Source organism: Anneissia japonica, unplaced genomic scaffold (genome assembly GCF_011630105.1).
Source record: "Anneissia japonica isolate Jap-2015-1 unplaced genomic scaffold, ASM1163010v1 scaffold315_len769609_cov171, whole genome shotgun sequence".
Lineage (NCBI taxonomy): Eukaryota > Metazoa > Echinodermata > Crinoidea > Comatulida > Comatulidae > Anneissia > Anneissia japonica.
This window is the reverse complement of record NW_022758691.1, coordinates 735400-759560: the sequence shown is the minus strand read 5'-3', so window position 1 is coordinate 759560 and position 24161 is coordinate 735400. Positions and strand designations below refer to the sequence as shown.

General features: G+C 31.0%; 1 protein-coding gene across 1 annotated transcript in view; it reads left to right on the top strand.

The window, feature by feature from the left end:
- Positions 1 to 24161, top strand: part of LOC117125332 (SRC kinase signaling inhibitor 1-like) — a 64904-nt gene that overhangs the window by 14682 nt on the left and 26061 nt on the right. The window contains exons 3-4 of the mRNA XM_033271801.1: positions 4539 to 4637; positions 13172 to 13334. Of these exons, the coding sequence (XP_033127692.1) occupies positions 4584 to 4637; positions 13172 to 13334 (217 nt within the window). The 5' untranslated portion in view covers positions 4539 to 4583. The remainder of the gene's footprint in view (positions 1 to 4538; positions 4638 to 13171; positions 13335 to 24161) is intronic.

Genomic DNA, 24161 nt, shown 5'->3' with positions numbered 1-24161 from the left:
CATACTAAATATTACAATTTTTTCCCCCCAACAGTGTCCATTCTCCCTCCAAAGGGGGTTCTGGAACTCCTTTGGCACCAGAACTATAAGTTTCATTGATAAGCAAATTTTATTTATTTATTTTTTTTTAGAGAATATAGCTTTTAGAATGTTCTTATATCTCAAACTAATACACAAATTCCTATATAATTTTCACAGTAATTACAAAGCATGGAAATGTAATTGAACTAGTTAATACTGCATTGCAATATAATTTATTACACTTCTCAGAAATCAAACTAATACCTGAATATGATATATGTACTTTAGCTTAATTTGATACATGGATTTCTTATATGATTTAAACATTGGCATGATTTATGAATAATCTCATTCAAACGTCAGTATTAATTTATACAAAACTCCATAATTGAAAATGAAATCAATTTCTGGTTTAAACTATTGATTTTTGACATAGATTAATTTAACGAAACCTAAATGTGTATATTTCAAGGTTGCTGTGTTGTCCATTATTTTCACATTCTTAATTTTCACGATTTTTTTTTTTTTAATCAGGAGGGAAGTTTCACTACTTTCGTTCACGCACAGCTTCCCGTGCAAAATCCATTTTCGCCTGTGGTCCTATCATATGGAATGAATGACCCCCCCCCCTCCCACCCTTCAAAATAAAATAAAAAAATAGTTTAATCACATTCAAAACACACTTAAGGACACTCATGCTGAATAACTAATATGTTTTCCTAAATGGTCTCTTGGTCATCCTCTGTTGAGTCTTTTTTTTTCTCCTTTTAATTGTGTAGTTAATTTATAAGCTGCGGCTTATGATAGGTGTCGCCATTTGCTATAATGTACAGAAGGTTAAGACAAAGCAAATGAAATAAATGATTGATATTAGTATATAATATTACAGAATATTTGACCTGAGCTTACATTACATGCTACTGAGTTAATTTGTACCTGAAAACCATTAGAAGCTTTGAAAAAGTAGGGTGTTCAGAAAGGATATAATTTTCCTCATCATCTTAATACAAGTTTTAATACTGCCTATAGATCGTATTATCATTCTTATTTTTAATATTAATTAAGCTTGTGAATTTTGATTAGAATGTTTAATATTTATAAGCATTTTAAATATTTATAATCCTTTTGAATTTAAATCTTATATAAGATTTTATGATTATAATTTTAAATATGAATAAGCCGAATGAATATTAATTAACCATGTGGCTTTTTATAAGCAATTTGAATATTAATGAACCATTATTACAGGCCTCGCATAAATAACTGATCACACATTTGAGGGAGTAGAAGTCACTGGAGCATGACAAATAGAATACAAAATGCATGCAACAAGCTAGACAAAAATAAATCTCTTGGTATGTATTTAGGTCTTATCAAGTACATCAGTATGGACTAATTATATTTTCTCAAACCCAAAGTATAGTAGCAGGCTGAATGTAGAATTTTATTAGTAACATTCATGTATAAGATAGTATAATACATACTCCAAATATCGAAATGCACGCCATCATATGTATGTATCACCTACATAAATAATTGTATGATCTTCTTATCAATATTTTACTATATGTTTTTTTTTTTATATTCTTGGCTTATATTAGTATATTTATTTTTTTTTTGTTAGGTGAGGTATTTAGTACAGGCTTTATATTTTACAATAGATGGTTATTGTGATACCCACCCTAGTTGTTATAAACATAACATGTATTGATGGCTTTTGTTTATCAATTGTAAACTTCAAATATTCACTCTTGTTGAGTTAATTAACTTGTACAGTTAAATTCAATATTTGATATGTATTATTTTTATACAAGTTAAATTATTAGATTTCAATTGAAAATCAAGACAAGAAATCCATTTTTTGCTTTCCAATATTGTTTACATAATTGAGCTGGTACGGTAATTAAAATATTTTAAAAGTTTTTGTTATAACAAACTTATTAAAAACTGAATGGTTCAGTTAGTATTTTACTGGAAGGTAATACTTATATTTTGACCTTCTAAAATGTGCAAATTAATGTTTTAATTAAATTACTTTCAGATATTCATCTTCATATTTTTGGTCATTACTATAAAAACAAATTAGAACATTTGATTTTAAATTTTGTTATAGCCTATTTATTCTATCACTTCCTATCAGGATTAAAAGATTGAACTTGCTTTAAAGACTATTGAATAAGGAATTAAGCAGGCAAGGTGTTATCCACTAATCTACAGCTCAATTCTAATTGGCGTCTTTATCTACTTTACTTTGAGTTAATTGGTCATTAAATTACTTAAGTTGAAACCAAATGATTTTGTTCATTCATAACAAACACATGGTAACTTAGCTTTAACTGGTGGTAGGTTTTGTGCCTGTGGGCAGTGTACGATGAAGATCATCATCAGTTCCCTTGTACAAATCCTTTGCTAGGCTCCATATTTGATTCTAATAGGGGGCTGTAATACTAGAGCACAGAGAACATTATTGGAAAGCAGTTAATTGGTGGTAGCCAGTGTTTGTACTCTGTACCATGGAGATCATTGGTCCCTAGTTCGATAGACCTTTCTGGAGTTAGTGTCAGTAAAACCTAACAACTGACCAATCAGGAAATGGCCAGGAATTTGTGGACCTTAGCAACAATATCCAAGGGTCGGCGCTTAGCAGAGAGGTCCATTCCGTCATTGCAAGTGTATCATGTCTTTTTTTGGTAGAACATTTAAGCCGTTGGTCCTATGGGCAATATGGTCCAGGTGCATGTAAAAGAACACAGTATAATAAATGAATGACTTACAAAAGGCACATTTCCACTAGGGATAATTAAAAAAAAACTGTCTCCCGCCAGACACCACTTACAGTATTTTGGGGATATGTCTTGAAAGGATGATAAAGATACAAAATGTAAATTAATCATAACAAAGCAGTCGATTTGACATAACTGTTATAGGATATAATTTAGAAACTTAAATATCTTAAAATATCTTGTGTGCAGTCGCGATACAGGTATTTGATAAGAATCCATTTATAGCATGAGTATAGATGTGGAAGTTAATACTTACCTCATATCACTTCTTATTAATGTCAGTGCATTGGAAATGAAGTTGGAAAATACTCTAGGCTATTAAAATAAAAAGGGTTTATTTTTTTTAAAATGTTTCAGTAGAGCAGGATGAGATATTATGTAAATTAAATTACTGTATTTCCGGATGTACAGTAGAACTACAAATTGATGTTTCAAATCCTCTGAGGGCAGCCTGATTCTTTGATATGAATGATATTCTAATATTATTATTATGAAAATAAATATTATTGTTGTATTACCAAAGGAAACTGACATATGTAAATTAGAGGTGGTTGATCAGGAATGTTTTTGGTACTATAGGCCTGTGGCCTTTTCAAACATTTTGAGTTCCACCTTGGGGAAAATCAATATTATTAACCAAAAAATGCAATCCTATAATTTTTTACTTATGCAATGCAATTTTGTCATTTTGATCGTGGATATATTCTAATGTATAGGTGTAATTTTGCCCTACCTGACGTGGAAATGTACTGAATACACAGTACGTTTGAAAACAATTGCAAAAAAAATCGCAAGTTGTTCTCGGGTGGGACTCGAACCCACGATCTCCAGATCACTAGCCTGGCATCATACCTCTAGACCACCGAGTTGCGTCTGATGGCCAGGGTTGACATATTCTAACTTTCACTTAAGTTTCACATAATGTCCAATGCTTAGTATGTTTTCAAGTATTTCTTAAAAGTTTATTTTTTGACTTGAATGGTCAATGGTTGTGCATTTGTATAACATTTGTATGTGTGCTTTCCTGGGAAAAAAATAAATGGTTGAAACAGAAAAAAAAGAGGTAGGAAAGAAAAAGGCAACACAAATAAAGGAAAGAAAACAAGAAAGAGAGTAGAGGAAAATTAGAGATTGTCAAATAAGAAAGATTTTAAAAAAATAATAAAAAAAAGAATTTAATACAAGTTTCGTAAATCAGCCAGACAGGATTGCCAGTAGTATAATAAAATACTTTCCAGTGGCTCTCAAAATTGATTGGGAAACATAGACATAATAAATACATTAAAATTGAATTGTAGACATAATAGATACAAAAATTCTAATTGATTTTCCCTCCAATGATTTGAACTCTGAGGCAGCTGACTATGATTATTCAGTGTTTATACAATTTGACTCATTCAGCACAATCTATTTTCTATAAATGATATATTTTTCTTTTTTCTTTGAAAAATGCTCTAATATATGGAATCCTAATTTCAAAAATTCACCATGATATGGAATGGCTTTGCAGGATAATAAATTTATTTACACATTTCTCAAAACCAATAGCGATAAAACATCGCCACTTTGAAGTGTGTAAAAATTCATAAAATGCACGTCAAAATACACAATATTCAAGACGACCTCGTATGCATGTATACATTATGTATGTAATTTGAAGACTTTTCTCTCAAAATACAAATTTGTACAAGAACTATGCGTTTCTAAATTTAGTATTTCCTTCCTTTTCCTTAGACGCTTCACAAACCCAGCCGAACACGAGAAGATAGGGAGCGATTTATGGAGTACTTAAAGAAGACTCATCCAGACGATATTCCATTGCGTCACCCACAGGTAAGATATGCGTAGGTGTCATTATACACCTGTTCACACCTGAATCTAGACTAATTTGAAGCGGTGTTTCAAGTGATAACTTTGTTTCAGTCAGCATGAATGTCAATTCCTGCGTCACTAGTTTTGAATGTGACAATAAAATATATTTTATCTTATACGATTCTTTCTATCCTACGTGTTGTTTTAGAAGTCATTAAAAAAAATTCATATGAAATTAATTTTGCATTGCTCATTCATTACAGGAGTTGTTAGTTGTTAGAAAATTCACATTGGTCATTGGTTGGTCATGAGATATTTATATACATTCATATTCATTTATTCATTGATTAGTTGCTAGAAATTTGCATATTAATAAAACCATAGACTAAGCAAGTACACGCATCTAAAACAGGATGGGACACTGCTCCAAATCTGAGGCTTAGGGAGTGGAGTTGTAACCACTTAAGGTATAGGGCTCTCCACTCAGATTTTTATTGTCTATTTTACATGAAGAAAGAATGGATTGAAGAAGAACAGTTAGGAAGAAGGAACATGTTTATGGATGTGTTTAACATGGAAGGATTTGTAAAGGTTAATAAAAGGAAAGCGCAAAAAAGTGATCAGTGGAAGAACTTGGAACAATACAGATTACAGTACCAATGATGATGATGATTTTACATTCAAAGATATGTAGGCCTATGGTGAGTCGAATGGCCGAGCGGTTAGCAGGGGCGCCGCAAGCTATAGCCATAATATCGGCGCTGGTTCGAACGGCACGCTTGCCTATGGTTCTGGTGGTAGAACAAGTCTTCTTGAATAAAGACTATAAACCGTATGCTCAGGGTATACAATGGCTCGTGTGCACTATAAAGAACCCAGTACATCCTTCGAGACGAGTAGGGTGATAGCCCGTTGTTCTGGAACAGACAGCCCCTATGGTGAATGACGAGAGTTGCTGGTACCGGGTTACCAGGTAGCACAGACACGAAGGGACTCTCGAGTTCCTAGTCCACATATCAAGCGCCCTGAGCATCTTACATTAGATGGATATGTGCGCTATATAAAAAACTACACTATTATTTATTTCCATCGATCTATCAATTAATTCTATATATTTCTACTCAAGAGTTATTTCTTTGGTTGCATGCTTTGCTTTAATTCGATAATTTATCATCATCTAAAGCTACATCGATGATATTGTGAGCATGTGCAGAAGCAGCGCTCTAGTGAGCATGTGTAGTTTGTGTGTTTTGCATGATGAATCCTACATAGGTTGTTTATATAGGACACTTTAAAGGTGTTAGTAGTTCTAGTTGAAACTATAATCAGAATACATCTGGGACCAATATTGCATATCTGATTTTAACATGATAGTCTAAGATAGTCTTTTACCATATTGAGTTAAATCAAGGTTCTTAAATTACATACTGTAATAAATTTTTTTTTAATTTGTTAAAATGTAAAAAAAGCTTTTGTAAAATTTAAAGTTTGTATATTGTATTTAAAAGTTTAGTATACAGTATCTACTGAATTATATGATTTTTTTAAATAGTTTATAATACTATGCATTCTGACTACCAAATAAATGGCATTTATGATAACCAAAATTAGAATGAATTAAGGTAGCATCTTTTGTTACTGACATTTCATGTTTCAAAATATATTTTATAGCGCCATATAAATATATTATTATTATTATTATTATTATTATTATTATTATTGTTATTATTATTATTATTATCATATAGAGTACAGGTGGGCAAAGTACGGCCCGACAGTGTTTTAAAATGAATGAATGAATTAAAAACCCTATGTGTGCGGCCCACCAAACATTATCTGTAAAAGTCACATCAAAACTAAGAATGAAGTGGTATAAAAACAGTGCATGAAGGTTTTTTGTTGAACTGCTCCAACAATGGCCAAAATGGTTTGCACTCTTTTTTATTTCACAATAACTAGTATAATAATAATAATAATAATAATAATAATAATAGTATTAATAATGATAGTAATAATAATCATAATATTATTATTGTTGTTATTATTATTATTACTTTGATAATAATTATAACTTATTATTATGATAATAATCTCTGTTTTGCTCTTTTGTGTAATTTTGCTTACTGTCTCCGTTTTGATATTTTTAACTTTTAAGGCAATTTTCAAATTTCTTATGTATGTGCAATTCAACTGTTTTTAGTTGCGAATAAAGTACAGTATGTTGTATTGTATTGTATTGTTTTAGTAAACACTCTGGAAACATCAGAGCGAGGATACGGCCCTTGGTGTTAAATCAAAAATTCACTTTGGCCCTCTGACCAATTTTTATGCCCACATGTAGAGCATGATGTAAATATTTTCAAATAAATAATTTTGAAAAAAAAAATTTTTGATGACCGATATTTGATTTTGAATAAATTAATTGGCACTATTCTGTCACATGATAATGTACATTGTTTAACATTGTGCTTTTCATTAAACATTTTGAAATGAAAATAGACAACTTATGACTTTTTAATATGGATTTCAAGGGCCTTTTAAATCAGAACACAGAATGGTTCTATTATTCTAAAAAAACTATTATTGGGATAAATCTAAATAATATGTTTCTTTTCTGCAATAAACAAGGAAGTAAAATACCGTAATTCACAACTAAAAAGAAACTGAAAAATAATTATATTATACATGAAATTATATGTAATCAGTAGACTCATTGTCTACTTTTAAAAATTATTTTACCTTCTTTACTTAATGTTCTTTGTCCTAACATTGCCAAATAAATCACCTGCAGATTTACCTAATTAGCATTGATTATTGATATCATGTGTACACCATGCTGTTAGCACTGCACAGTTATCAATATTAATGTTAAACATATTTCACTAACGTAGTTAATGTCACCACTAAATACCACAACTACCGCACATGGTAATGTCACCACTAACCATGACATTACTAATGTCAATTACTGCATACCAAATACCACCGTTATATATAAAGCCAACTTTATATAATACCATCACTATAATTCCACCACTACATAGTGTTCCTAATATATAATGTCAATATGAAATGCCACCAAATTCCACCATTAAATATATTTTATACCACCAATACCACCTCTACATATATAATTTTACCCTAACTACCATAAATACCATACAACATCTAAAATGTCAGTATGTCACTTAAACTACAGAAAATTTCACTTACATGTAACTAAAGTCACTAAACAAACAACTAATGTCACTGACACATAAAAATGTTAATAGTCAACTTAATGTCTCTACACTATAATTATACTTCTTACCAGTGTTGCTTTACTAGATATTTGTAGAGACACATAGCTAATGTGCTTAACACATAACTAATAAAAAATAACATGTGATGAACACATAAGCAGTGTTGCTAGCAAATAACTAATGTAATCAATGCATAACTAATGTTACTAACACATAATTATTTCTACCGCTGCATAATTAATGCCATTGTAAAATACAGGATAGATAGAAAAAAAAATCAATATGTACTTCATCCTAGTCCTCCATATAAAAACTTACAATTTTTTTTTGAAATGTTAATGATTTATTAATTAATAACTACTGCTACCAATAATAATAATAATAATAATAATAATAATAATAATAATAATAATAATAATAATAATAATAATAATGTTATAGCAACAGTAATTATAATGCCAGCTAGTATATTTAATAAACACATTAATTGTAAAAAAAAAAAATTTGAAAAGAAATATTTGATATTCTAATTAGTCATGAAAAAAAACCAATGTTGGTAATTCATTATTTACCTAGATATAGATTAATACAATGTTCATAGTAAGAATAATATAGCATTGAATGATAAGGAAATATATACAGTAACTACAATATTCAAAAAATGTATTTATATTAAGATACTATATTTTGGATTGTCTTCAGTCATGTTTTTAAAGCTGTCCTTTGTGATGCTATTAATCATTGCATCAGGCAGTATTCTTTCTACATCCAATATACTGTATATCCACATTTATTTTATGGAAGAGTATTTATAATAAGCCTCCTTAAAACTCAGAAATTGCAACGGCCTTGTAGCTCTCCGTGTCACTTATTTAGTAGATGCCATGTACAATTGATCATCATACACTAGGTGATATGCTCTGGTATTGCCAACTCCCCTTTCATTGATTGTGGGAAAACCTATGTGATTAGTTGAAGCACCATCAGTTGCGAGTTGCAGGTCGAGATCTTTTACGCACAGTTGGATCATGCATGACCGGCAAACAAGCTACAGTAGACGACAATGTTGGTTTTCTTAAGTACAATAGTATACGCATCCTTATGACATGTATTTAAATTTTCTGCCGTGCATCTTGTGAAAATGACATTTGGTGGAGGACATCATATTATGCTTTCTCTGGATCTATTCTCCACAACAATTATGAGCAAACATTGATTTTAGAACACAGTCACGCAAGCAGTTTGAGATTAGTACTCGAGATTGTTTTTAGCCGTCAACTATTTTGACCTAACCTGGAAAATATACATTTTTTGTTGAGTAAGTATTAGAAAACCACTGCCTTGCATAGGCTATTGAAGAATTCCTGTTTCAGTTTAACAGTAATTTTAAGTGCTCAGTTACGCATTGATCCCGAGGAGTAATGATCATTTATAAATGCAGAAACATAATATATTTGTGGGTAACAACATGCCTGATGATGCAGCCATAGAATTGTTGTGTAGCCTGTAGCCGACAGATGTACTGTATACTGTAACTATTGAGTATGTTTTTAGTATAAAATATTGTACTAACTACATACATGGTGGCTAGGAAATTTTGTGCATAAGAAATGTGTATGTTGAACTCTGATTGTTTTGTACTCTGGTAAAATGAATACATATAATAAATCAGACATTTTTATTAAATACAAATGTATATTTTAAATACTGAGAGAGAAATATCATTTAAACACAATCTATATATATTTAAAAAAATTGATGTTTCTTATCTCTGTGTGTTATTTATTTGCTATAATATAACCTTGTTTTCCCCTCAGCATTTTTATAACCTTTATATCGGTACTGATAGTCACTGGAGTATAGCTTATTATGAAATATAGCACATTAATTTTCACCTTATATTCTGGGCTATATACAGTAGATCACAATTGGTATTATCACTATAACAATTAACTTTATGTGAGAATAAAAATTGTTCCAGGAAGAAATTTATTTTTTTACTTATTCTTTGCTAGTATCAGTGTGATTAACAAGTAAAATTTGTCTTGATATTTGCAATTATTTCAGAATGTTTATTGTAAGCCCTGTATTAAATAGTAATGATAATTTTGATCAGTTAGAGCCTAATAAATATAAGATTACTGTATATAAAAAAAATAAAAAATTCATAAATATACATCATCTTGGGACATATTATTCCAATTTATACATTTTGATCTACATTTGTTATATGATCCCTATGATGGCTAATATTAATATGATTATACTTGCAAACTACAAAAGCAAATTACTCTGCTGACATTAAGTACCTTAAGATCATAATTATTATGCTTCGAGCTGTTTTCGAAACTGTATTATATTATACAGCATAACCTTTAACAATGTAATTCCTAGGCAATTGCAGAGGTTAATAAATAAATTAATTTTGGGAGCGGTCCGTGCAGCGGTTGCAATTTAGACTTTCAACCGCGATTCAAATCTCGTGCTGGCTTGTACCCTTAAGGCCAGGTACTTAGTCTACTTGTTTCCTCTTCATACCAAGGAGTAAACATGGGTACACGAGGATATGCAAATTTGTAATGTTGAATGCATTTGTTTATGTTAATATTCATGCGAGGCTAGGAATAAGTGTGTAGGGAATGGAAAGGGTGTACTGTTTGTAATAGCCGCTGATTAATGATGTGGAGCATTTTTAGATATAAAGAACTATATTTCAGAACAATATTTGTATTAATTTTTAATGTAAATTCACAAGATTGACTATTGTGGAAGTTGTTAGAGAAGTGAAGCCTTGTTTAGACTATCAAATTTTATTTGGCAAAAATGTGTGGCATGCCCAATTATGGTCATGATTAGGGGCAGATCCAGAGATGTCCAATGGGAGAGGGGGGTGGGGCGATCGAGAGAACACTATCCTAAGGGAATTCTGGGAAATTTTTGTTTTCTTAGATGCCTGAAATTAACTTTTGAGGCATTTTGGGTGATCAATAATTTCTTTTTCTTTCTTTTCTTTTTTTACTTTCTAAAAGGGGTAAGCTGGGGCTTTCTCCTTAACCCCTCCTCCCCCCACCCCAAATAATGATAATAATAATATAGAGATTTATACCGCTCATTTTGGCAAGGGATGCAAAACGCTGGTGGTGATATTATTATCCTTGGTCATCGGATCCATGATGAAACCGGCACAAAGTGCAACCTCCTCACTCCCTGGGGAGTACAGTATTCCTTGTCCTGTGTACAATTTAATTCCAATACAGTTCCATCCTACCAGGTGCCCATTTATACTCCTGGATGGAGAGAGGCAAATGTAAGTAAAGTGCCCTGCCCAAGGACACGAGCAATGCGATGAGCGTTGGTCTCAGCAAGGTAATTCAACAAAAGGACGCACATCTCCGCTCTCGAACATAGCGCGTGCGCACAGTCCTTTGATCTTTACTGTGGCATCGACAATCCGATACTAGTTGCGAGTACAGCCGTCAATTATTAGTCTATGCGTGCCATTCGTTTTATGGTGTTAGTTTTTGTTTTATTAATTTTGGGTACTTCGCTATGTCTGTTACATTTGATTTTTTTTTACCGCGAGCTTGTTAAATGCTTCTATAAACTGCAATTTGATTTGTGAAAATTGACCAAGAAAATGAAAAGTTATAGCAAATCAAAATTTACGAATTTTATAAAATTTCATGTTCTTATGTAACATTAATCTGTCATTTTGACAATGTTGGCATAAGGTGCCAAGGACGAACATTTGAGTATTTACGGAACATTTATTAATTTTTTCTGCGAAGTGAGTCTCATGAACGACAATTCACCACAATTTTGGTAAAATTAATGTTGAAATGAAGAATATATTTCAGTCTAATGTTAGTGCAAAATATCATTAGGACTTTGTAATCACCGCGCGACTAACATGGCAACTAACACGCGCGTGGGAAAATCGTCACGTACGCTGACGGTTTATGGTCTGGTTGCTATGGTTTTTGTGACGTTCAGCGTGTAGGGACGCACGTGTGCCTAGAATGTCGATGCCAGAGTTATAACCTTTGATGTCCCGAGATGTGCGTCCTTTTGTTGAATTACCTTGGTCTCAGACTGAAGATCTCATGATTAGAAGTCCAAGACCTTAAACACTGCGACACTGATGATAACATCACATCATGGCCGTATTAACGGTATAGGCACATCGTGACTATATATGATCATACATTTTTTTTGTCGAAGAAAATGTGATACTCCAGAAGAGCTTAAGAATAATTTTATGTATAGGTAGCTTTGGCTATTAACCTTGGTTACGTTCCAGTACCAAGACTGTAGGCCTACATACTATAGGATTTGTGTTTAACCAAATTTCCCATCCCAACAACAAATCTAGCTCAGCCGCCCACCTCGCAAGAAGTAGTTCATATTTGCCAATCTTTCATACTACATATTTTGAACTCAATTACATCCCGTACTCATGTGTTTGCCAATAGTGCATTTTAGATTGGCCAATCAATTGTTGTCATCTACTGTAAACTGTATCCTTAAGTGCATGTTAACATTGCAGATTTGACCTCGCAAGGTGAGAAATTTGGAACACTAGATATTTTTCTCATTGCCCCATGAAGCAAACTTCGCACTGAAGATGATATGTGCACTAGCGGATTGTGATTACCAGTGTTTACATACACACAAGGCTGAAAGCTGAATTCACTTCTATGAGGCAGGGTGTAGCCTCATTGAAACACTGTAGTTAATATTTTATCTGTAATTTACTTTTTACTTTTCTTTCATCAAATATGCTTTTTTAGCTTTAAAACCTATGTTTTGTATGCACATTAACAGAGTAATATGTTTGGTAAAAGAATTAAACTAATTAACATAATGAAGTTATTTAGGGTGTTGTCTACAGGAATTACAGGATTGTAGATTTCTTAATTATTATATTATACACTATGAGAAGTGTTAAATTCATATGTAATTCTTAAGATTCATTCATTTCATGATGGGAATGCATAAATTATTATAATTTATATATATTTTCATTATTATATACTACCTCTATTTATCCTTTTGATTGTATTGTAATTGTAATTATAATTAGTGTATTATTGACCACCACATGGCAATAAGTACACTGTACCTGTACTGTTGACTTTCCCATGAAACAACATCCATTTTGTTGATTGTGATTCTTTTGCACTGAACTATTATATTGGAATTTTTTTTTAAAGCAAGTTATTATTATTAAACACACTTTGTCAGATGATAACAATATAGAACGGATATGATGCATTAGGCTCATTGATGTTGGCATTGATTTATTTTCATTAGGCACTGCCACTTCGGCAACCCAACTTTGGAAATGGATTTCGCGATGACATGGACACTAGGTCTGAGGCTGATGCTCCGCAAGGATTCACAAGGAACTCCAACTATCGCGCCAGCTTGCCGGTTCTAAGGAGACATAACAACAAATCAAGAGAGAAAACAATGGGTGAGTCGAATTTGCTTTAAAAAAAAAAAAAATGCATAATTACATACAGACCAAGCCAGGAAGCGCCTATACATGGCCATGAGGTTTAACTCATAGTCATGCACATTATGATAACAAGCTCTGTTTTAAAGGATGTAACAAGATTACATTACATGATGATGGGCAAGAGGGTGATTTATTCTAGAAGAATTATACAATATTTACTATATATTTTTTTTTTATTAAAAACCACTGGAGGACAACATAGTAAGTTACTTATAATATCAGATAAATTTCAGTTACCATAATTTTCCAGAGTCATGTTTCTGCAGTTTAGATAATTCCAGTTTGAACTTGAAATTTCTTTCAAAAAAAAAAAAGGTAGAAAAAAGAGTGATTATGTCCTTTTCCCCATTTTTAAATATAATCTGTATCATATAAATGGTTTCCGAGATATTTTTTTTTTGTCATGAACACCATATTTGTGTCTTTAAAAAAAATTAGTTGCAAAAACATTTTGTTCCTCTAAAGCCTGGCTGTAAAGTATTTTATATTTACTTGATGATACATTTTAGTTCCTAGCATCAATTATGATATATAGTTTGACTACTGTAAGTAATGTTCTTCTATGTGTTGAAATATTAAAACCAATAATAATTATCATTGTCTTTTGATATTTTTGATACATAAATTTTGTATCTTCACCTTAGCACATATAGCTATCAGGTTGAAGTGGGGTGAGAATATTCATGAGATGGAACATTCTATTTTACCTAGAGTGGCTTTATACCATCCTATATATCATTGAATATAAAATTAATGTAAATGACAAGGGACAGTATCGGAGGGCATGCTGTGTACTTTATCATTGCACGCTTTGTCCTGTGACCATGCCCAAACATGCTTATAACTTTTGACACCTCACAACAATAAGCCTACTCACAAATAATAATTAGGGCATTTATGAAAATGATAATGATCAATAATTGAATTGAAAACGAATACGCTGACAATGGGAACTTTTCAAGGTCTTTGCCAACAGATTAAACCTCGACATACAAAATGTGTTGCAACTGTTGGGTGGCTGTGAAGGGCCCTTATCGGTAATCTGTGGAGGAGGCTTAATCTGGATGGATTTATGTCAATAAAATGCAGGAAAAATATTAGAATGTTTATATATTAATTATGTTAAAATGAATTTGACCTACCAAAAATTATTTGTGGTTCACCTCTTGTCTGAACATCATTTTTTGATATTTTCTATTCAATATTATAATATACAGTATAATAATAAATTTTGTTAATGAAGCATTACATTATAATAAAATGCTACAGTAAAATCTAAAATGTTTGTTAAATTCAGTATTCAATATATTTGTTAATTTTTTATACACTTCATAAAAAAAAAATTAAGAATCACAGATTAACATCTTCATAGTATCTCCAAACCACACAAATGTTTTGTCGGAAGTGGTTTGGCGCAGTGGGAATGGTCTAGTTTCCCAACCATGAGGTCGGGGTTTCAATCCCTTGCTGTGCACTTCATTCGAGGCACCTTATCTGCCATCCTTCTCCCCACTCTAGAGTATAATGGATACCTGGTAGGGGTGCTTGCTACTGTGCTAGTATATAAATACCAAATAACAAACAAAATGCAACATCACCACCGATACAGTACAAATTATATTCAAAATATTTAAAGTATTACTAGAATATTCTACATAAATTTTTGTATGTAAAATAATTTTGACCTTGAAATTTAATTTATATTTAAGAGAAGTTAATATTATCCAGTATAGTGGTTTCCAATTAAGTGGATAGTTCCTACAGCTATAAAAGTTGTAAAATGCCCATGTTTTATTGAATTGTTCATTATTGGAATAATTTAAAAATCAATGATGATGAATCACTATCGCCATGTACACTAGGTATAATGCACATTGTATCGATTACACTGAGGTTTTATATTGGTAAGTGTTTATTGATACATGTACCATTTAATCATTGTGTTGTCACCCTGAACAACTAAAATCGTAAAGCACTTTTTTGAGTTATTATTTAATGTTGCTTATGTGGTGGCTTGTCCACCCATGACTTGGCCTACCACGGATCCCCATCAGTGTCTGTCCTGTCACTTCAACATCTTAAGTTGGTCCACTGGCACTCTTCTCTCATCCATGTCCGCCTAGGTCTTTTTTGTGGTTATGCCAAGTCATCAAAAAAGAATTGATTGCTTGTTCTTTGCTTTTTCATTGGCACTGATCTTTAACACTAAACAGCTTTGTCTTGTATTGCTTTTTCACTTTGATTTTGTTCTTTTGTTTTGCTTTAAAATTTGTTCATTTTAAAATTTAATAGGGGCAACATGGCCTTTTAGAATAGCATCCTCTCTGAATGAGACAAAATAAAGTTTTAATAAAGATAATAATAATTTAAAATTTAAATACTATTATCATATCTTTTGATGACAGTTTTTTAACTTGTTTATCCTCAAATATCTCAGTTCAACCAATTATCTTATGTATTCTTTCATGTAAAGGATGAAAAATAATTAATGTACACAAGCATAATTATCATTCTAATCATTGTTGATGACTCCTTCACTACCAGTCATTGTCGTCATCATTCCTATAAATCATTATTAGGACGTGAATAATTTGAATTAAAATTGGGTTAGTTTTGAATTAGCTGCTCAACTAAAAATACTCCACAGGGATCACTGGACGTTACACACAGTATATGATTGATTCTGTGGTTTAATATACAAATTTAGTGCATATTTGTTGTAACAACCTTTCAGTTTGTTTCCCCTCCCGTTAGGTGTAACATAGGTCAACAGAATCTTGATTTTGAAATCTATTACGTTTTCAACCCACGTGCCAAAGCTACGAGGCATAGCATGTCAGAATGTATCATGTATGGCACGTTACTGCGAGACATTAATCAAATTAAATAACGCTGATGAATTATTCGCCATCACTGGTAAATTATTGTTTCGCTGATCTATAATACATGTTTAATAAAACTTTCATTTGTTTAAAATTATTATTATCGTGAGGATGCCAAAAGTTCGTCGGTTAATTTTTACTTGTGTTATATAAATTGAGTTTTTAATTTGGCAGTGGCTATTGTTACATCAGTCCTAAACCAATTCCTACTTCTGATTGAATGTTATTCTCCTAATCAATTTCAAACATACAATAACATCCATTTGAAATTATGAATTAGGAAACGTGGTATGCTACCGTAAAGGTTGAGATCTGTATATTCAACCTTAAGCCCTGTCTATCAAATTTTACTTGAAAGAAACAAACACAAATTATACATGAATTGTACAGTGCAGCCCACTGGATTCTCTAGCATTACCCTGACATTAATCACTTTCCTGCCACAAGAAAATCAACAACATTTAATTACAGTATTTATTCAAATAAACATCCTTCTTTGAATAAATGGCTCTCCTTGATTAAATGCTCTGGGATTTTTATATTTTCCTCGAATAAATATCCCCCCTAAATGACTAAAAACAAAACTAGTGGAAGCAACATCATTCTCAGCACATTCTATAAATTTTCTACTCCAGTATACAGTAATTACATTTTTTTCCAATCTAATGAAATCTAATTTTGACGGTATCCATTTTACACCCAAAAAACAAACGTCTACCTCGAATAAATACCCCCTCAAAACCCTTCTCAACAATAAACACCCCAGGGGATTTTATTCAAATAAATATGGTATATTAAAAAAGATTTCTATAAAAAACACAACTCAATTAATTCCTAATCAATATTATCATTATTAAAATCAAATATGAATTCTTTAAGATTATGGTTATTATTTGAAGAAATTAATGTTGCTAGCAAAAATGAATATTTTAAAAATCATTTTATCACTCTACAGATTGAGAAATTAAGATGTTTTCCCAGGAGAAATAAACGACATTCAGTTGTTTTATGATCATGTAACAAATGACATGAGTTTTTTCGAATCTGCCGAAAGAAATTGCCAACATTAACAAACAAGAAACTGTATTCTTCAATTGAAACAGTCTAATTACTGAATATCTTATTTGAATATTACTGAAATACTTTAACAAATTAAGATGGAAAATTGGAGTAAATAACTGTCAATTGCATTTAATTTGGCAAAGGTTGAATGAAGACGTCAGTTTGTCCACACCTAATAATAAATGCATAGTTGATTATAGAATTAACTAACAAATCGTAATCTGTTGTTTAATTACAGTAAATATTTCAGGAATATGAAAAATAGTTGTCCTATTATTATTCTAAAATTTAAGACTGGAAATTCTGTTGTTATTAGTAGGAGTCACTGTGTGTTGTTGGTTAGTATAGTACTGTATTTGTATTAATATGAGGGCCACTTGATATCAGCTCTCTAATTTTAAATAGAACTGGCAGTTTAATTTCTGTGAAGATCTTGTATAAACAGATTAATAATAAAATATTTAATTTTCAGGAGGGGTACTTGATTTGATAATTAATGATTAACATTAGGCCAAAAAAAATAAATTGTTTGTTTGCCCTTCTTTTTAAAAAAAATGATAAATAGGGGCAGGTAGAAAAAAGTTGATTTTTGTTTACAAAATTACCCAGAGTTATCATTTTTGCAATGAATGTAGGGATAGAATCAGACAACAATTTTAGACAACCTTGTTTATCATCTAGCAAAAATTAAAAATCAATTCACTCACATTATTTTTTATTTTTATTTTTACATTTTTTTGTTTTTCCGCCCTGTATTTTTCAGTGAGTTAGAGGCAGGTGGAGAAGGGCAAACAAACAATTTTTTTCTTTGGCCTTTATGAAAATAAAATTTCTGATGTACTATGGGTTAAGATGGTTCTAAAAGAACCATTTTTTTTTTTTTTTTGGCAGAGCTGCTTTGACTATGGTCAGTACTAGATAAAAAGAAAAAGACATCTTTTGGGGGTGGGGGGGAGGCACTGCTAAATTGAGTTTTTTATAATAGTATCCATATTTTCAGGGTGGTTAATCTCATTCCTTGAGAAGCTTTTATATGATGTAGTTACTTCACAATAGGGAACAATGAATCGTTTAACAAGCTGCCTTACTATTTACTTTAGGTATTTGATGTTAGCGCAGATCTGAGAACGTTCGGTAATATTAGAGAGCTGTGTCGGTAATGAACTTTCTATGAATTTCAACGAAGATTGCCGTTGTGTGCATGGCAAATTATTGGTTTACTCAGGGTCCGTTAATAATTAGTTCTCTACCTCGAGGTGCTGTTCTTATTGAACAGGTAAATGAACGAGGTAATACTGTACACGTTCGTCTGTAAAGAAAGAGGACCTGTAAGGATTTTTCTATGCATTTGTCTTCTTTGTCCACAACGTCTTTTTTTCCGCACCATCAATTATTTATTGACTAAATACATTTGATTTGCCCATATATGGGTATGATATATCATCATGCCCATATATGGGTGTGATATAACATGATCATGCCCTAAATGTAGGCAAATATTGGTAACAGAACTCGATTGTGAAAGCTTTAGTATTAGTTCTTAACTAATAAAACTTTGGTCAATAATTTCAATATTTGTTCTCATACTTTGTATATTTATATACAATAATTCAAATTTTAGTTATATCAATTAAAATTTACAAAAAACAATATTTTGAATAGTTAAAATAATACAAAATAGATTAGTCAAGCTATAAGAGAGGTACCGTTACTTATTCAGGTAAAAATAAAAATTATATATTATTTGAATAAACCTTTCTAAAAAAAATTGCTAGTAATCAATTTTAATTTTAAGGAATTTTCGTAGTAAAAAATTCTGTATTGCATATTAATGGTTAATGGTTTTAAATTTATAAAGCAACAAAATTTATAAATCAGCAAAAATTAAATTGTTTCAGTCCAACAATTGGAACTATATCAATCCTTTGAAATATGCACTTCAACATGTATTAATAGGGGTTTAAGGGGGTTTTTCCCCAATTGTATAATGTACTGTATCTGTAAGGAATTGTAGCAATATAAAGAGCTATATCACTCTATTGTAATTACCAAATTACATGACCCAAGCTTCATTAATTGTTTGTATAGCAAAAATGCTTTTAAATGAAAATATTAAAGTATGATTGATTATATATTAATATAACAATTTTTGAATTTTTGGCATTTCATATGTTTGGAGCTTGTTGAAATAACTTACAATTTAATGGAATATTTCTTTAGAATTCCTAAACCTATACGTAAATTTTAAATTTCAATTGCCAACTCCAAACATATGAAAATCTGATATATCATTAAATATGTGTACCTGTATTTGATTCAGGATACAAATACAAAAAATAATAGAATAAATTAAAAAATATAACAGCATTTACCAAGGATAAACAGGTTGTGTTTAAACCACTACAACAACCTACCGAGCAAACTATGATGTAAACTACAAAAATAGCCTTAAGTGGATCGGCACGGTGTCTACATGTCCACCATTTACTCAAAGTGGCTGACCGCTGGTATTTAACACTTTAACATAAACCATTCAAAGTATTAATTATGCTTGAAAATTGAACCCGTCTTATGGCTGATGGAAAAGTATCAAAAGTAATAATAAAATATTCATTGTATACAGTGCACCTGTTTTATCTAATAGTATGAGACACATTTACTGTAACTCTTCTACTTGCATTTTATAACGAAGGAATATTATTTTATAGCATGACGTACATCTTTGTTGTTGACTGTAAATTCATATTTTTCATTTTTTTGAAGAAAATAAACAATTCTGAGATTTAACATTTACGTTTAAAGTAAACACCACATCAATAAAATAGGCATTGACCATATCAATGTAGAAGACATTGAGCAAATTTTTACTCTGTTCATTGGAAACAGAAATAATCAAGCAGGTCCAACTTTTCTGTTTTGTTGAAAGTACTGTATCTGTATCATCTGCTCTGTAAACTACTTCTTACCACATCACACCAACATATCAAACTCAGGCATGCATGAAGTGGTCAGAATTTTAGCTGTTAAGATTAATATTAAATTATAGTTTCAATTATTACATTTTGTTTTAATGTCATTCATTTATACTGTATTGCTAATCCAGTGGGAATGTTTAGAATGAAACAAATATTATAAAATAATAAGGTAATTACCACAACACATAAATTTTTTTCAGAGGCTTTGGAACCTTATCTGTTCTTTTACAACGTAGATTCGGCCCAAATTAAGTCCTACAGTATAATCCACAGAACAACGAAACTCAACATCGCTGTGGGCATGGATGACTTGATGATACATCATTATATCCTAAATCCTACCAGTATGCAATCAAAAGCTTGCTGTTATTTGTTACAATAACAACATATTGAAAATTAAAATCATTTTTTTGCATGGCAATAAATACTGGTGATGATTCCATTTTAGGGACTGCAGTAATTTCAAAAATTGTTTTGTGTGAATGGCGCCTCCCTATTCTTAATTCAAATTTAACGAAAAAGTCCATTAAATTTTAATACATTTTTCATTTTTGTATCTTAACCACCGAGTAGCATAAAGACGCCAAAAAGATTTATTGAATCCATTTAACCAATATTTCATTTCGATAGATGAAAAAAACATTAGTAAATGTATAAAGCATTAAGGAGTTGTGTTTGGATTCTGATTGGAAGGTCCATGGCATGAGCCTAGCCACTTGTTTCTGTCTTCGGCTGAGACACTTATTTGCATTGCGTCACTCCACTCCACCATTTAGCACAATTCCTTCACAAGTTAGGTGGATACCCGTTAGAATAGTAAATAATTAGTCTCATGCATAAATTTATACCGCAAAGGCGGGAATACTCCCTCGAGAGTTTCGTCTTACTGTGAAGCCAGTGACCAAGGAACTGAAATAATGAGGTGAATATCCAGCTCTTACTTTTATAATTTATGCAAACCAATTCTTGCTTATTCTATTCCTCCATGCTTGTACAGTTTACATATTTGCTGCTAAGAAATAATGCTTTTATGAAGTATGTTTATTTAAACTATTATTCTTAAACATACGATTATTTACATGTTATCATTTGAAAAATGTAAATAAATATGAATTAATATTTAATAATAAATATAGTGTTTAAAATGTTTTAAGAAAATATATTATTAAGGTAATAAAATAATGTATACAGTAGTGGAATGTGATTTAAATTATTACTTGTACTATTTTCTTAAAGAGATTTATCTCAAAATTTTAATTAAATTTATAAGGAATAAATAAAATAAGAATGAATAAACAATATAACTATTATTAGGCCTAAAAAGATAAATTCTTTGTTTGCCCTTCTTTTTTAAAATGATACAAAAAAAGTTTTTTCTTTTTCAAGATTACTCATCAAATGGAATAAAAATAACCCACAGTTGATATTTTGCAATTAATGTAGGCCTAGAATAACAATATCTTACATCAGACAACAACTTTAGACAACTTTGTAAGGCATCTGGCAAAAAATAAAGATCAGTTCACTCACTTTTTTTAATTTGAATCTTTTTTAATTTTTTTTTCTTTTGCCACCCATATTTTTTTCAGTGAGTTAGGGGCGGTTGAGGAGGGCAAACAAACAATTTTTTTTTAGGCCTTATGGTTCACCCTTGTCAGCCCCTTGCATTATAGAGTCATGATTCAGGATAATCATGGCTTAGTAATACAGGTCTATTAAGATTCAGACAGTATAGAATCTCACCTACCAAATCTCTTTGCATAATATAAATAGATAACATGGAAATTAGTGATTCCACTTAAGCTTTAACTATCAACTTCAGGCTACATTTCAAGTTAAAACAAGCAGTTATCACCGACGTTGCCTGTGAACTCACTAAGGTAACATATCTTGAATAAACTTACTGTGTATACGACCCAGTAGACTTAGTTTCCATGACAACTAGAACAGTCGCTATTAGATTATTTTTGTGTTCATGACACACATCAAATAGTCCATTAGCTTTTTAACATAAAGTAAAAAAATCCTTTAACAAAATGAGATAAAATTTGAAAAATATTATTTAGATAATTGATTTACTATATTTCTTTTTTATTTATTTATTTATATTAGTAATTTAATATTATATTTTTGATGGTATTTTTTGAATACTGGAGTGGCACGTACATATGTTGTTAAGTGACATACTGAGAATAAAGGTTCCACAACTATACTTGATATTTAATTTACTGTATGCACCAAAACATTTTTTGTTTTGTTTTGCTCTGAAAGACATTTAATTTAAAAAAGATTTGGTTAAAAGCCATTCATTTTGACATTTAATTTTTCATTTTAGGTAATTATTTTTTTTTAAATAAAAATCTAAATCAGCAAAATTGTTAGGATTAAGTTCTTTCAAGTCAAGGACAAGGTAGAGAGTAAAAGTGTCCTTACTCAAGGACACAGGTGATTATTGGCATTGATATTTAAAACCAGGAATCTTGCACTTAATTGCTCAATTTATCATTGCCAAAGCTATAACAGTCTCATTAAGCTAATTAATCCTCCAGGATTAGGTGATTAGGACAACGAATGATGAAAGGCTTTACCGAGTTCCGTCGTTCCTTGATCCTCTATGCTTGATCCAATAGGTACAGACTAATGGTTTAAATTTTTTCAAAATGTTTGTCTATAAAACTTACGTTATTTGTGAAAAAAATGAAAATAATATAATTTTGCAATTTTTTTATTTAAATATTATTCGTCTCTAATTGAAAATGTTTACAATACAAATGTTCCTTCGGAATTAACATGTATATTGTTCCTATTCAATATAAAATTTAAAAATGTTTAATTTAAAGCTCCTGAGGAAAAACAAATGTTGATATGTTGTACAACTGACACCAATTTGAAAAAGCATATTTGATGAAAAAATCAGGAATGGTTAATGAGATACATATTTTTCAGTATTTAATAATAATAATACCCAAACATTTATAAGGCGCCAATTCCAAATTGAATGATCAAAGGCGCAAGCGTTATTACCTCTGGTCACTGGATAACGTACAATAGCAAACCAGCACAAAGTGCACATTCTCTGCTCCCCGGGGAGTATCCATAGCCGTTCGCTACTTCTTTAGCGCACGAAACTAGATCATTCAATGCCACAACATCCTATCAGGTACCCATTTATACTCCTGGGTAGAGAGAGACAAACGTAGATAAAGTGCCTTGCCCAAGGACACAAGCGACTCGCACAGCGAGAGTTTCGAGCCTATGACCTCAAGGTTGGGAGTCCAAGCCACAATCGATGCACTTCTACCGCTTCTACTGGAAGCGGAAAAAATGGGAGGTGGTGTAACCACCTTTTTTGTCTAATGAGAGGTTTTAACTTATTTAATTCTTATAAATGAGTAATTAATTTTTTTAAACTGAAGTTTTTTATTTCAATATTCAATCAGCTTTGAACTCCTGTTTTTAGTGACATTAGTCTTAAGTGTTATCTGTTACACATTTTCGGAATGGCAAATACATTACTGGTATTAATACATTCTGATGTAGCCACATGAAATCTCTTGTGTGTAAGCGACTTATTTATTCATTAGTAATCTGTGTTTTTGCAGGTCTGTTTATGTGACTTTTACCTTTTTTCTACTGTTCCCTGCTACAGAGTATTGTGATTGACCTTTGCATAATTTCTCATTTAAAAAATATCGTAAATATTTTCCTCCTGTTTTTTTTCTTTAACTGCCTTGAAAATTCAAATATATTTGTATTTAAGGTTCCTTTTTTGGTCAAGTTATATTATGATATTTAAAAATATTATTTTAATGTTTAAACCAGGTGGGTCATGCAACTATCGAGCTGTTAGATCTACAGTAGTG